This window comes from Penicillium expansum (assembly GCF_000769745.1).
Source record: "Penicillium expansum strain MD-8 chromosome Unknown contig271, whole genome shotgun sequence".
NCBI lineage: Eukaryota > Fungi > Ascomycota > Eurotiomycetes > Eurotiales > Aspergillaceae > Penicillium > Penicillium expansum.
In genome coordinates this window covers 186,752-201,180 of record NW_015971203.1, presented here as the reverse complement: position 1 = coordinate 201,180, position 14,429 = coordinate 186,752, and the positions used below count along the sequence as shown (strand labels likewise).

Below are 14,429 nucleotides of genomic sequence, written 5' to 3'. Positions count from 1 at the left end.
GGAGGTTCACATCTGCATGGGCCTCCCCCACAAGATACCTCACGAGATCCAGCTGACCACCGGATGATTTAGCAGAACTGGCAAGAGCGAGAGCACTTGCACATTCATTCTCATCGAAAGGTTTTTGCATACTGGAGGCTCCTTTGCAAACGAGAGCTTTGCAGATTGATAGAGAACCAGCATTCGCAGCTATCACAAGCAAACTCTCTTTTCTGCGGTTCCGTTGTGATATGTCAAAATCACTGCCCCGCAAAATTTCACAAAATATGTCACATAATCCAAATCTCGCTACAGCGAAGAGTGGTGTTGTAGTGGGGGATATATCGGATTTTTGGCAATACACTTTTTCGGAGAGACCGAATCGAACCCCGGCAACCTTTCTGAGATTCAATCTGCGCCTGCGTCTGCGTCTGCGTCTGCGATCAGATCTGTCTCTTTCCGCGCGGAAGATATAGGTTGACCATCGAATGAAAGATATGCTGCTTTTATTGGCTGATCCGAGGAATGATTTGAGTGAGGAAATTGAAATGTCATCCTTTTTAGACTGTGACGCATAGAAAGGCCAAGACATCTGTATGTTTTTGGAAAAGGGATGAGCTGGATGGCAAGGATGATCTGGATGGAAAGGATGCTCTGGTATGTTGGCAGGGGGATCTTTAGACCCTGAATCAACAATACTATGAGCTGAATCGGAGTAGCTATGATCACTGGGTGATGGACTCTGCGTGAGGGTGGCAAAGGATCCGAAAGTCTGTATGAGAGAAAGAAAGCAAACCTGCGAACAGTGAGAGTGTGCTTCGTCTTCGAATCTTGGCTTTCCTTTCAGATAATCTCGGACTGAAAGATGAAAGAATCTCCATTGGCCTTTCGAATCAACCATAAGCAGGTTTTCGCATATTGCCAGCAAGGATTCTGGTGAAATGTCACTTTTCAGTGCAATCTCGTTGTTTTCAATTCCCATACGAGCTGCGCAGACGATCTCATCGGTTGTCAGGAGTTCAGGTGCGGAAATGACCCACTGAAGCGTCCGCTTTGCCATCTGTGCATCGAGCAGGGAATGCGCTTCAATATCGGAAAAAATTCGGTCGTATCTCTCACTCAGTCCATTGGGAATATTCTTGAGCTCATAGTCAATTGCGTCGGCCGTTTTGCATTTAAGTATCTGCTTTATCTGGAGATCAACCAACAGGAAGCTGGTTAAGCGTTAGTATATGTGTGACATTTCCAAGGGTTTGTGGGTAGAGCTTGGGGATGCTTACACATTGTCACAGTTGGAAAGGATGCTTTCAGCTATCTCTTCCTTCCTCCCGTTGACTTTTGGATTTTGGCTCGTTTCCAGTCTTGCAATCAAGACCTTCTCAATATCGGCTCTGTTATCCAAAGCGTTGATGGTTATGGTTGGGCTCAAATTGTACGCTATGCGAATCGCCTCCTCAGGCCGACTTGATATGAAGAGTTTGACTGTTTTGTCTCGACTCTGAGACATGATGTAATCAAGCTCTTTCGTCAAGTGATGAATCTCCTCCGAACTAACTTCGTCCAAGGCGTCAACAATGATGACAGTTGTTGAATATAAATCCAATGACTCGAGGAGTTGATTTCGGCATTCTGATAAGCCAAGATGAGAGCTTTGTGCAACGGCACGGCCTCGTGCTTCTTGGAGACTTTTTCTGACGGCAATGTTGTTGCTTTTTGGGGCAGCGAGCTGGCGTACTAAGGATTGCAGTATTGAAAGAGTTTCACGTCGTTCGGTCTCAGCATGGTTGCAGAAGAAGAAGGCTAGACCGTTTTTTTGGGCCTCCATATTGTCCTTGAAGTGTCTCACCACTGCTGAGGTCAAAAAGGTCTTTCCTGTGCCGGCTTTATACACAAAGAATTATTAAATCTTCCATGATACACAGTAGGCATTCTATATAGAGGGCATGGACACTCACGATAACCTTGCAACCATAATATGTTTGATGAAGGCGACTTGATCCAATCTTGAAAGTGTGTGTGCTCGATAAGCCAATTCCCTGTTTCAGGAGATCTCTTTTCTTCAATCTCATCAAAGTGACGACCGTACCGAACTTTTGAGACCCATTCCATAAGCTGCTCTCGGTCGTAATTATCAATAATCAGCATATATTGCTCAAAGTTCTTCAGGAAGAGCTGTGCTTCTTGAAGATACTCCTTCAAGGAATCATCTTCATGAGCATTTGCTGTTATTTCGCAATATTCGGCATTTGTCTGGAGGGCTTGTTCATATTCCTCAAGCTGTGACAGTATCCCGGATGGCTTTTGCGTGTCAAAAATGGCGTGGCAAAATTGAATCGCAGTCCTTGAAGAGAGATCTGATGACTTAGCCAAAAGCTCCAAAACACAACCATATAGGTCAACCATTGCGTCATGGAGCTTCTGCACGACGTCCGCTCGCTGGGTCCTCTCGAGGGTGTATATTTCATAGTAAACTTCAGCCCGGAAGATGGCGCTTGACACTCTATCGACAACTGAGAGCAGGGCAACTTTTTCCGTATCAAAGGTGTCAACTCCCTAGATAATTATTGAATTAGAGCTTTATCCTCGTTTAAACCTTTCCAGCGGGTAGTGTAAGCATGCCTGGAGCAGAAACGTCACGACAGCCCAGACTCCAGCGCCTGGTGAGGGTGCAAACTTGATGGCGACGTCACCAATCTTCGTTGCCCATTTGGTAATGCTGACAGTCAATTGTCGAACTTGAAGCTCGTGACGCCCAATGCGGACTTTCCAATCTCTCTCCTCGCTTCTGGCCTGTTGTAATTTGGCTTCGTTTTGGAATGCTTCGATCTGAAGGTTGAGAGGATCGGGATTGTCTGTTCTCATCCCTCTAACCTCCAGATCTTCTCGAAGCTTGCTAGGTAGTTTTTCGAATGCTTCTCTCCAAATGTTGCGCTTGGCCTCTGTGTGCCCAGGCTCGTGGGCACTGGGAGCTGCCACCGATAGAGTATCGCCGGGTGCTAATGCAGACACAATAAGCTCCCCCTCAGCTAGAGCTACCATATTTGAAACACTACTAGGACCCGGGATAGCACCATCGTCGTCCTCGTTCGTTTTCGGCGCAGGTATATTCGTAGCTTCTTCCCTAGCAGCACGTCGTTTCCACTTCGAGAAAAGTCGAGAAAAGGAAGAAAATTTGGCAGGCATAACGAAAAGTTGTTAATACATATAAGCGCAGAGCTCTCAAAGGAAGTTTTATTGAGACGTGATTGTTGTTGGGTGAAAAGGGGAAAAAGCAAAAGTAAGCAGACGTGGCTTAGCACTTATGTTGTGTATGTGGCCGATCGCTCTCTGCACTGTAGTATCTATATAATGTTCAGAGGTCCGTGTCATTTCTATTTATCAGTCATGCTGTTGGACCCCCCAGCCTGTTTGATAATTAGGCTTGGAGGTAGCTAGGAAAATTAATCGCATTTCACGCAACCTTGAACTATATTTATACGAAGTATGGAGTGGGAAAAGAAAAGACGGTCTGAATTGCTTAGTGGCGAGCGGGGTAGCCCTGGAGCCTAGAGGCTATTTATATAGGTCCACGGATATCACACTGCATCCTTAGTCATCACTGCATGGTGCCCCCCAGGTGCTATGCGGGGTCCCGCTGACAGCTGGGTGGTGCTCAACACCCGGGCACTTCAAGCCTCCAATCCTCTGAGCCTCTAAGATCCCTAGCCGTGGCCCTTCATACCTATCGCCAGTAAGAATAGTAGTATACAAAGAGGCGCAGTAAAAGAGTACCAAATCCGGTCAAAACCGGTCCAAAATGTGAACAAAGAAAATATCAGAAGAAAGTAGGATCTCGGGGTTCTGAGGTTCGTTGTCACCACTCGCGATATTATGCATATCCTCAATATGACCCGCACGTTGAATCAAGATATCGATATTCCTATCGATCTTATCAATATTTTCCATAAATGTTTACGTTGGCTCGACAAGTCTCCTCTGCAGTCTATATTTGTCCATGTTCAACTGTCGGCCACAGCCGAAGCTCCTGACCAGGAAAGACTACGTGCTCATTCATAGGATCGGATGAGCGCAGAATTTGTATGAAGAAGGAAGAGAAGAGAGCAGGATGAGAGTTATGCTCTCACCCTTCGATACTATTCCCAACCGAGCTAGTCCCGATTAACATAAGGCGCACAGCAACAGACCCGAAGCAAACAAGACAATCAACCCATGGCCTGAGGCTCCAAAATCAACCCAGACAGGAAATCAAGCTCATCACCAGTACCCCAGCCCGCATCTCCAGTTCACAAATACCAATCTTTCTTGTGGGAACTTCCTTGTGGCCCCTGGAAAATCAGTCAATAGTGTACTTTTGTTTCAATCTGTTGTACTAACCTTAAGACCAGTCTCCATCCAACAACTGCTCAATTTTCTTTCCTTCTCCAATATCCTTATAGACATCTTCAATTGTCCAGGGTACAAACTTATGACCTGGGGGGAAGTTTGTATTCTCAAATTTGGCACCAGTGACAAGATGCGCAAAAGCCTGCCCATATTTCTCATACACATAGGCTTCGGGGTCATGGTTGAATACCCACTTGGGAAAGCGCAGGCGCACCGTCTTCCGATCCTTCATGATGGCATCCCAATCACTAGTGGCGTTCAGGAGCTGTGAGTTTACAAATGCCATCTTTTGCGTGCAGCTGACACGTTGGTATCGCAAAAGATTGTAAACTTTCGCTCCAAGAGGCGCACCACTGGGCCCCCCGTGAGATGCTACCTGTAAGCTTGATGCCAGAGTTATTGCGTCCTCGAGAGCTAGAGTTCCACCGCTGACTGATGCTGGAATTGTGGAATGAGCGCAGTCTCCCACCTGCACGACTCGCCCCCCTCTAGACGTCCACTCCGGGCGCAGATTGCGCCATAGCAGTGGCCAGTGGATCAAACTTCCCCTGGGGGTAGCACGTATCAGTGCCTCAACTGCCGGATGCCAGCCAGGCAAGCGACGGAGTAACTCAATCACTTCTTCAGGGTCGACGTCCGGATCCCACGACTCCTTGGCCTTCGCACTCCCCTCCACCAAGAACTCGTCTCGTGGAGTAATTCCGAAGGCCACCAGATCTGGTGATACGTACAGTCCGATATGCATGCCAGCTCCCAGCCAGAACTCATTTGCCGTGACGCCTTCCCACCGCTTCCGGACTTCTTCATCTTGCATGGCAAGGTGGGCTGGGAAGGACACACGATAGACTGACATACCGCTTGACTGGGTAGGCATGTGTTTTCCAGCGATCAGAAGTTCGGATCGAGACTTGAAGGCATCAGCTGCAACCACTATATCGGCCACTCGAACTGAGCCATCTCCCATCACAACTCCGCCCACCCCAGCCTGTTCATCCTCGAAGTATTGATCAACACGTTGCCCATAATCAACTTTGATGCCTATCTTGGCCACCTGACGCAACAGCATTGTGTAGAACTTCTTTCGGATCTGTACAGGTCCCACGTATGGGAAGTTCTCTCGCTCCTCCAAGTGCTCGGGATCATTGTAGCTGGGTTCTGAAGGTCCATAGATGAGCTCACTGGTGTGCCTATAGTAATAGGTCGGGGCTGTAACTTTGTCTTCTTCGAGCTCACGAAGCATGTCGGGCCAGTGACGGAAGACGGCGATCGCTGAGGGCTGGATAATAATGAGATCCCCTATAAATTAGGTACAATTAGAACCTGTTGTTCTCTCCGCCTTTCATTTTCCTCATCAGGGAGGGGAGAGCATAAAATTCAGGACATGACAAACCGCTATAATTGGGGCCATGATTCCGCTCTAGAATTCCCACAACATTATGCCCTTTTCTCCAGCACTCCAACGCTGTCATCAGGCCAGCGAAACCGGCTCCAACAATCAGCACTTTGACATGCGTCTCTGGATCACGCTTTGGCAGCTCATTTGGAGTACTGGACTTCCACTTCTCTGGGTCAAATTCATCTTTGTCACCCACCGTGTAGAACTTTTGCGCTGCTGGTGCAGTTGTTTCCCCCATCCTGTAGCCTACCTAGAAATTAAGCTGAAGTCTAGAAGTAGAATTGGAATTCAAATCAGGTATCTGCAAATTTAGCATGCACTCATTGTTATATTTAAATAGTAGTAAACAAACACTCCTCAGCAATCACCTGTTCGACCTGCTAATATCGGGTATCGGGCTTCGGAAGACGATCAAATCGGCCATTTATGATGTCTCGGGTTATTTTTATACCTCATTTCAGAAAAACTTATGATTTTATGAAATGAGAACAACATGAAATTCGGTGTTTTGATTTTTTAGTTAGCATTTACGTACCTATTTGCGTGATGATATACTCCGATATCCCGTTCGGATTCTACAATCTGCCAAGGACTCATATCGGACTATTCAATTCAATGAGCTTAGCTTCCATAATCAAGGCATTTCGGTGCAATAACTTGAGTTAGAACTTTTAGGCATTTCAAGAGATTATGTGATACTTAGTCCATTAATAAAGTAATTGGTATTGACACTTTATATTTAAACGTAAATCCCATTCTTCATTTTTTTTCTTGTACAAACTCATCGTTTGGAACCTTGTTGATTCCAGTGGAGTATCGTTTAGTCCGTCCCAACAACTCAGCGCCACCCCCACCACCAATCCAATGGCACCAGACAATCTTTCTCTTGCTGGCAAGGTTGCTATTATCACGGGTTCCGGTCGTGAAAATGGTATAGGAGGCAAGATTGCTAGGACGCTTGCTCTCAATGGTGCTGCTGTCACCATAAACTATGTTTCTGAGAAATCAACTTCTCGTGCAGAAGAAGTTGCTCAATCGATCCGTGATCTGGGTGCTCGGGTGGCTATCATAAGAGGTAGCATTGAAACTCAAGAAGGGGCCTCCAAGATTGTGTCTGATACATTGGAGGCTTTTGGTGTCGACCATGTCGATATCCTAGGTATGTAGCACTCAAAACAAAGCACAGAAGTTATGATCTCTTTTGCTAATATGTGTGATATATAGTGAACAATGCCGGGGTTGGGAGCGTCCATTTCCTGACTGAAATGACCCCAGAGCATCTCCAGAATCATTTCGGTATTAATGTGTTTGGAACTCTCTTCATGACACAGGCAGTTGTTACTTTAGGAAATATGCCTCGTGGTGGTCGGATCGTCAATATTGGATCTTGTGCGTCAAAGATGGGTGTAGGAGATGGTATGGGCGTGTACGGTGCGACAAAAGCAGCAACGGATTACCTTTCTGCATCATGGGCCTGGGAGGTAAGTTTATTGCCGCTGAGGAAATCTCCCTTTTATTGTTCATATAGATCTCACTAACCGGATTATTATATACAGCTCGGGCGCAGCCGCGGGATCACCATCAACAGTATTGGACCCGGTCCTGTTGATACTGATATAATTGGCGATGGTGTTGCACATGTGACAGACCCGTCAATTCATAAAGATCTATTCATCACTCCATTTGTCAATCTCACCAGGGCTGAAGAGCGTGTGGGGACAACTGATGACGTTGCTGATGCCGTCCTTCTACTCGTCAATGAGAAGAGCCGTTGGATTACCGGTCAATTCATCTCAGTGAGCGGAGGTATCAATGTCATGTAGGAGGGTAACGGGAAGGCCATGGGGACATACATGTCATCGTGTACATGTACACCTCTATTTATATATGGGTAGAACAACTTTTAACTACCTTCTACCTGTTTGGCCGATGTATTTCCTTCAAATATGCACTCCATGACTTTGAAATTCAATATCACATTTACCATGAAACTAAGCCTGGCTCATCCCTGTTGTGTAACAATATCAAATAATAGCATGCAATAACTGTCCGCTATAGTAGCCACAAACCACTTCAATCAAATATTGCCATCGAGGGCTAGGATAGAGTGCTGCGCTGCGTATAGGTGTATATAGAAGACCACTGGAATGCTAAATAAGTAGGCCATATATTATCCCATTGAGAGAGAGATTGGTATACAGAGCTCCACGGATATATATCGCAGTACTTATCTGATGGTCGGGAGTGCGTCAATATGTATTGAAATAAGCATACCTTTGTCACTTATTTTGATTCACAACTGTACTGTAATCTGTACAATATCCTGAAACAGTGTGATGTTATCTCGTCGCGATGCTCGAATACTTGAAAACATAGTTTGGCATTCCACCATAATTCAGCCGTTGTTAGACAAAAAGAGGGGTAGTATATTGTGCTAGTAATATTTTCATTCCACCGAAAAGGCTGTGGGAAAACCATACTTTTCAGCCGATGTTAAGAAGCTAATATTGAGAATAAGGAGTGTCCATACAAAACATAAGCAAAGATTCTATTACATATTACACACAGGTAAGTTCGGAAAAAGAAAGAAAAGGTGCGAAGTCTAGAGCAACTAAGCCCATCACCAGACACAAACCTGAGGCACCTCAAACACAGATCTAAGTATGCCACACAAAGTAAAAAGACCTTGACAAGAGCGGGACAATTACACAGCCACACTGGTTGCTGCATGGGCGTCAATTTTCTTAAAGTTGTTGAAGAAGCTGAGGCAGAGAGCGATTCCCGCCGCAGCGATCGAAATGGCGTAAGCGACCTTGAGACCGGTCATGTAAGCAGGCAAAATAGCAGTCATCTGCTCAGTATTAAAGACGTCTCGCAGCTCGCTCGCACCAGTCGCGACCACTAAGGATGAGTTGATGCCCGATGCGGCTGCGTCAATGTGGACGATAATTTGGTTAACAAAGGCAGATTGTGCTGCAGTGACGAAAACTGCACCTCCGACAGTTTGAAAGACTGAGAGACGAGGTGTGTTAGCAGGTTTTTATGGGATAATCAAGAAGTAACAGGCAAAATACTCACAGACGATAATTCCCGTCACGGTTGCAATATCACTGGGACCCACTGCACCATGCACCGCATTTATGGGAACCTGGTAGGCCAATCCCCATCCAACTCCACCGATGATTTGATATCCAATCCACTTGCCTGTGCTTGTGCCGATGTCCAGCGAGTACAACAGTCCCGCGCCGAGTGTTGCAAGGACTCCACCAATAACCATGAGAGGAGCAGTATGACCAGTTTTAGTGATGCTGCCACCAGAGACAACGATAGCCAACGACATCGAGACAATCAAAGGAAGGTTTCGTACACCAGACATAGTAGGGTTGACGTTTTGAACACTCTGGAAGTAGTAAGGAAGGTAATAGACGAAGATAAAGTATGAACCCGCGAAAAGAAACGCGTAGATCGCATTCACAAGGATGAGGCGGTTCCACATCAAGCGCGGCGGGAAAGCAGCCCGTTCTCCTTGGAACCACTCCCACACCATGAAGGTAATAATCATGAGAGGGAAGCCGACAAGAAGACCGATGACAGTACTTGAGTTCCATGCCCTCGTCTGTCCACCAAATTGCAGTGGCAAGATGTATGAAGTGATGGTACAGATCAGAAGGATGGTTCCGATAGGATCTATCTGCAGGAGCTTCTCCTTGATTGTAGCCGGGGTTGTCGAAGCTCTGACAGGTGTATGGAAGAAGAAAAGAATGGAAGCAGCTGCGAGGCCTCCAATGGGCAAATTGATGTAGAAGCCTAGATGAAAAGAAAAATCGAAAAGAGTCAGCGAAGTCCAGTCAAGAACAACTACTTTAGTTGATCAAGGTGAGTAGCAGAAGTACTCACACCACCTCCAAGTTACTTTATCGGCGAATGCACCACCAACAAGGGGGCCAACGACCGACGCTATGCCGTAAGACATGCCAATAATACCGGTGAAGAGTGGCCGCCTTTTTGGACTGGCAATGAAAGCGATGATAATGAAGGCTCCACTCCCAATACCAGCTGCACCGACTCCAGCAATTGCACGACCGATAATCAGTGCCACTGAATTTGGAGCCACACCACAAATCAAGCTTCCAAGCTCGAAAATGAAAACCGCAAGCAGGAACGAGATTTTCAGTGGGAAAAATTTGTACACCTTTCCCCAGGTTGACTGGAAACCTCCGGTAGTCATAAAGAAAGCCGAACCATACCAACTGGCATCATTGAGACTGTGGAACTGATCGGTGATTTTTGGAATAGCCGTCGCCACAATCGTCTATTTGTTTAACATTAACGTTAGAAGATGATGGCATTTTGAAGAGAGGCTCCTCTCCTCACTGAGGGATTGTGAGACATACCATGTCAAGGGCAACCAAAAAGATGCTCATACCAAGAGCCGCGACAATGATGAGTAGCTTGATACCATGAGGATACTGTGATTCGTCGTCCGCGTCCAGTTCTTCGGAATCTACCTTTTCCGGTAGGTAAGAGGTCTCTTGGCCATTTGGAGCATTGTGATTCTCGCTCTCTAAATCGGCCGCAGAAGGAGTTTTGGTTATTGATGACTGCACGCTCGAGTCTGCAGTCTGGTGCTCCTTTTCCAAGTCGAATGTTGAACCCATTTCGGCTAAAAGTAATGGAATGTTCACGGTTGATAATTGCAGAGGAATAATGTCCCTGACACGACAGGACAACTTTTAAAGTAAAATGACAATAGTTTCACATGGATACCAAACTTTTTTAGAACTTGCTTGATAATTTTGAAAAGCATTATTACAAATGTCGGCCCAATTTGAGCCTGTTACGGGCGGAGCTTCTTTCAGACGTTTGCCCGGACGGAGGAACGAGTAAGTAAACAGTGGCCCAGGACGTTTCGACCGCCGCACGGGGGAAGACTCGGGGATACGCCCCGCCGCAAGTACTAATGTTCACATATCCCCACTGTGGATTTTACTAGTATACAAACAACATAGGAAGACCCACAAAATTGAAGTGAGCATTACATATTTGCCATTGTGGGTCTCCATACTCGGGACATATGATATAGGTCTGTATAGTGTCTAAAGTGTCTGGTTTCTGACTCGGTATGAAATTGGTACTAACTAGTTACCTAGGTAACTACTAGTAGTAATTACTATGAACATTGTCACCTCCCGTATTACTTCTGAATAATGGAGTATCAGAACGCACCCGGAACAAAATCATTCACCTGTGCCGACTCGAACAAAGGTCCCACAATCTTCCCAAACTCCGCATGTGCCGCATCTTTTCTCAAGTAATAATCTCTATCCTCCTCGTTGTCGAATTGCGTAACATAAACATGAGTGAATCCCCCCTGTGAATTCCCAAATGAACCTGATATCCCTATGTCTTATAGATACGTTACTTACTGCTTTGTTTTCAACACTGATGTCTTTGCCTGCCATTTGGCTGGTGATATATGGTGTTTCGGACTCGGCGCGTACACATTGATCCTTGAGGGCGAGGAAGAGACGGTTTACCTAAATTTCAAAGATTTACCATCTGCTTTCCAAAAGAAATACTTAACTTGCAAGAAACAAGACTTACGCCTTCTACCTGTTCCGGCGTCACCTCTTCTTTGAACGAGATCATCACAATATGGACAAGACCCATTTTGAAGCTAGCGAACAGATTTGTTAGAAAAAAAAGTAGTAGAGCTAGATCACTATGTTGTACATTAGCTACGTGCTAAACGGCTATTTGTAGTTTAACGGTTGGGGATATACCCCGAGATCATCCTCCTTAGCCCCGAATTGTCCGAGCCGCCAATGCTATTTCTAACTTGCCAGTCATTCTTCGAACTATGTCCAAATGGGAATCCTTATCTGTTTCATATTTCACGCTAAATGTAAGATGTAATAATATTAATGTAAATACCAAAGGGCTTTTGTCCACCGCATTTGCATCTCGCGGCGGTCGAATAGCATCCGCTGAGTCAGCTGTCCCAAGCATCCATCCATGGATTCCCCCGCCCGGCGGTCCGATTGCTCTGTTCACCTCCATCATCTTTTACGGCCTCCGCAGCCAAAACACCGTGACGGACTGACTGACTTCATGCATGGACATGGACATGGATATGGACTACGATACCATTGCCGAATCAGAGGCGAAGCGGAGAAAGATCCGCAAAGGGACTAAGAGTTGCTGGGAATGCAAAAAGCGCAAGATGAAATGCGTGTATGCGGACCATCCCTCTCCAGCCGATGCCGAAGCCATCTGCATTGGCTGCCAGCGGCGAGGGTCCAAATGCGTGAGCCAGGAATTTGAGTTTTATGATGAAAGAGAGAATGCAGGACATCTCGAAAGGAAGGGACGACACCGCACGAGCGGTAAAGATGAAGATCGTGTTGCCAGGGTTGAGGCCTTAGTTGAGCAACTGATCAAGAAAGTGGACCGTCATGGGGGAGTAGCAGTACCCGCAACTAGCGAAATTCCGACGCCTAGTTATGGAATCCTTACTCCAGATGCTGCATCAATAGACAAAGAATCTTCACGTTTCTTGTCTGTATGCAAGCCTTCGGATGTACGTATATATATTGAAGTCCATTTTATAATAAACTGTCACTTACTTTATCAGGATCATGGCTCGGCTGAAGCTGAGGGGAGATATGAAAACCTATCTCAAAGATTGCACGACTCCTTGCCCTCACGACAAGTTATCGAGATGATATGCAATGCCTGCGGTAGAAAAGCTATACTTTTTTATGAGATGCTCAACACCCCATATGCTGTCCTCGAGCAGAACGGCCTCAAGTCGCCAGACAGTTTACTCGAAATACCTAGTCCGAGTTCGCATCCAGTGCTAATCGCAAGACATATGCTTTACCTTGCTACTTTCCTGCAGCATCTTCACCCTAATTCTCTTGGGGCGATAAACGGTTTGCCGGAATCACTCCACGCCCTGATAGAACGATTAGCAGGAACTGCTATTAATTTTGTCACGACAAACGACGAGTTCTTTGGTAGCATTGAAGGACTGGAGTGTGTTATGATGGAAAGCATGTACTACCAAGATGGTGGAAATCTACGACGAAGCTGGATAGCGAACCGGAGGGCTATGGCTATTGCGCAAATGATGAACCTCCACCAAAATCAAAGCCGAGCAAAGTACAAGGTTCTTGACCACAAAACGAAAGCTCATCCACAGTTCATGTGGTTTCGAATTGTCTCCCTCGACCGTAATTTGTGTCTCATGCTGGGTCTTACGCAAGGCTCCTTTGATCAAAGCATGGCCACTGGTACAGCATTCAGAGATGACATTCCTATGGGTCGCCTCGAGCGGATGCACTGTACCCTCGCGTCTCGCATATTGGAGCGCAACGAGTCTGACCAATCCGACCCCTCCGCTGATGACTTTGCCCTGACACAAAACCTCGACTTGGAGCTACAGAAAGCGGGCAGAACCATGCCTAGCAAATGGTGGCTTATGCCGAACCTAGACAATGTCACGGATGATCCACGGGCTCTCTTTCTAGATATGGGACGGTTATTCAACCAGTTGTATCATTATAACTTGCTCAATCAGCTCCATCTGCCTTACATGCTTCGTTCATCACCTGAACGGAAGTACGAATATTCCAGAATGACCTGCGTGAATGCCTCCAGGGAAGTTCTCTTGCGATTTATCATGTTTCGTAGCTACAACAGGAACAATTTCTGCTGTCGGACAGTCGACTTTTTTGCACTCATGGCTGCCATCACACTACTTCTCGCGCATCTGAACAGCCACCGTTTTTCACAGGCCAGCAACCCCTTAGGGCATCAATATCTTGGTGACCGTGCCATGATAGAGCAGGCGCAGGTGAATATGGAAGAAATCAGCCGTGTGAACGGAGATACCTTAAGTGCACAAAGTGCGGACTTATTGCATAAGTTGCTGGCTGTCGATTCTGAAACAGCAGATGGCATCAGTACGGAGAGCGTCAGCGTTCAGACACCAGAAAGTGCAGTGTTTCAGCCAAGCGAAAACGACAACAGCGTTGTTCGGGTGCAAATACCTTACTTCGGCATCGTCAGGATTGCCCGTCAGGGCGTCGTTTCCAGGGAAACGGCCAACGCACAACCTCTATTAAATAATGGCCAACCCTACGCCCCGGTGATCAATATGCATCACACTGAGAGCTCTGAAGCTGCAGTGCGTGATCTTGGCTCTGGTCGCTTTGATGAAAATGCATTTCCTAGTTCAATGACCGAAGCGGATTACAACTCGGTCCATAGTGTTAATGGTCCGCCTGCGCAGCTCACATCGCGATATCAGGATGCCGTTTCCGATACCCTCCTACAGAACTATCAGGATCCTGGGCTAACTGCCGGGGTGCACGACTGGGCATTCCAGGGTGTCGATATGGCTTTCTTTGACAGCATAATGAGAGGCATCGATAACGGAAATAGTTCAGAAAACTGGGATAATGGGCCTTGATCTTAAAGATATAATAGTGTTCTAATGATGCTAATTAGTTTGCGTCGCAACCAGTCAATTTATTTGATTGACATTTTGTTCAACAACTCATCTGCGAATTCAATGATGGTGCATGGAATCCTTAACATATATCTTAAGATCAAAATCCAGCGCTTAGCAATCCCTAGTATTGTCTTGAATGGTATTGGAGTCTTG

The 14,429-nt window shown here is 46.2% G+C and overlaps 5 protein-coding genes across 5 annotated transcripts; 2 read left to right on the top strand and 3 right to left on the bottom strand.

Moving 5' to 3' along the window:
- Nucleotides 1-704: 704 nt before the first annotated feature.
- Nucleotides 705-3,162, bottom strand: PEX2_081350 (NACHT nucleoside triphosphatase; the record flags this gene model as incomplete). The annotated part of the gene is made up of 5 exons (XM_016745405.1): nt 705-720; nt 786-1,193; nt 1,260-1,860; nt 1,935-2,532; nt 2,617-3,162. 5 exons carry the CDS (start codon nt 3,160-3,162, stop codon nt 705-707), a joined length of 2,169 nt encoding a protein of 722 aa, XP_016602164.1.
- A 1,192-nt stretch (nt 3,163-4,354) lies between these two features.
- On the bottom strand, nt 4,355-5,996 carry PEX2_081340 (Monooxygenase, FAD-binding; the record flags this gene model as incomplete). Its single annotated transcript, XM_016745404.1, has 2 exons — nt 4,355-5,658; nt 5,753-5,996. 2 exons carry the CDS (start codon nt 5,994-5,996, stop codon nt 4,355-4,357), a joined length of 1,548 nt encoding a protein of 515 aa, XP_016602163.1.
- Nucleotides 5,997-6,622: 626 nt separating this feature from the next.
- On the top strand, nt 6,623-7,581 carry PEX2_081330 (SDR family NAD(P)-dependent oxidoreductase; the record flags this gene model as incomplete). Its single annotated transcript, XM_016745403.1, has 3 exons — nt 6,623-6,917; nt 6,983-7,239; nt 7,315-7,581. 3 exons carry the CDS (start codon nt 6,623-6,625, stop codon nt 7,579-7,581), a joined length of 819 nt encoding a protein of 272 aa, XP_016602162.1.
- Nucleotides 7,582-8,462: 881 nt separating this feature from the next.
- Nucleotides 8,463-11,428, bottom strand: PEX2_081320 (Major facilitator superfamily domain, general substrate transporter; the record flags this gene model as incomplete). Its single annotated transcript, XM_016745402.1, has 7 exons — nt 8,463-8,770; nt 8,837-9,565; nt 9,656-10,070; nt 10,153-10,421; nt 10,985-11,129; nt 11,185-11,295; nt 11,363-11,428. The coding sequence occupies 7 exons, from the start codon at nt 11,426-11,428 to the stop codon at nt 8,463-8,465; spliced, it is 2,043 nt and encodes a 680-aa protein (XP_016602161.1).
- A 445-nt stretch (nt 11,429-11,873) lies between these two features.
- PEX2_081310 (uncharacterized protein) lies at nt 11,874-14,234 on the top strand (the record flags this gene model as incomplete). The annotated part of the gene is made up of 2 exons (XM_016745401.1): nt 11,874-12,338; nt 12,393-14,234. The coding sequence occupies 2 exons, from the start codon at nt 11,874-11,876 to the stop codon at nt 14,232-14,234; spliced, it is 2,307 nt and encodes a 768-aa protein (XP_016602160.1).
- Nucleotides 14,235-14,429: the final 195 nt, after the last annotated feature.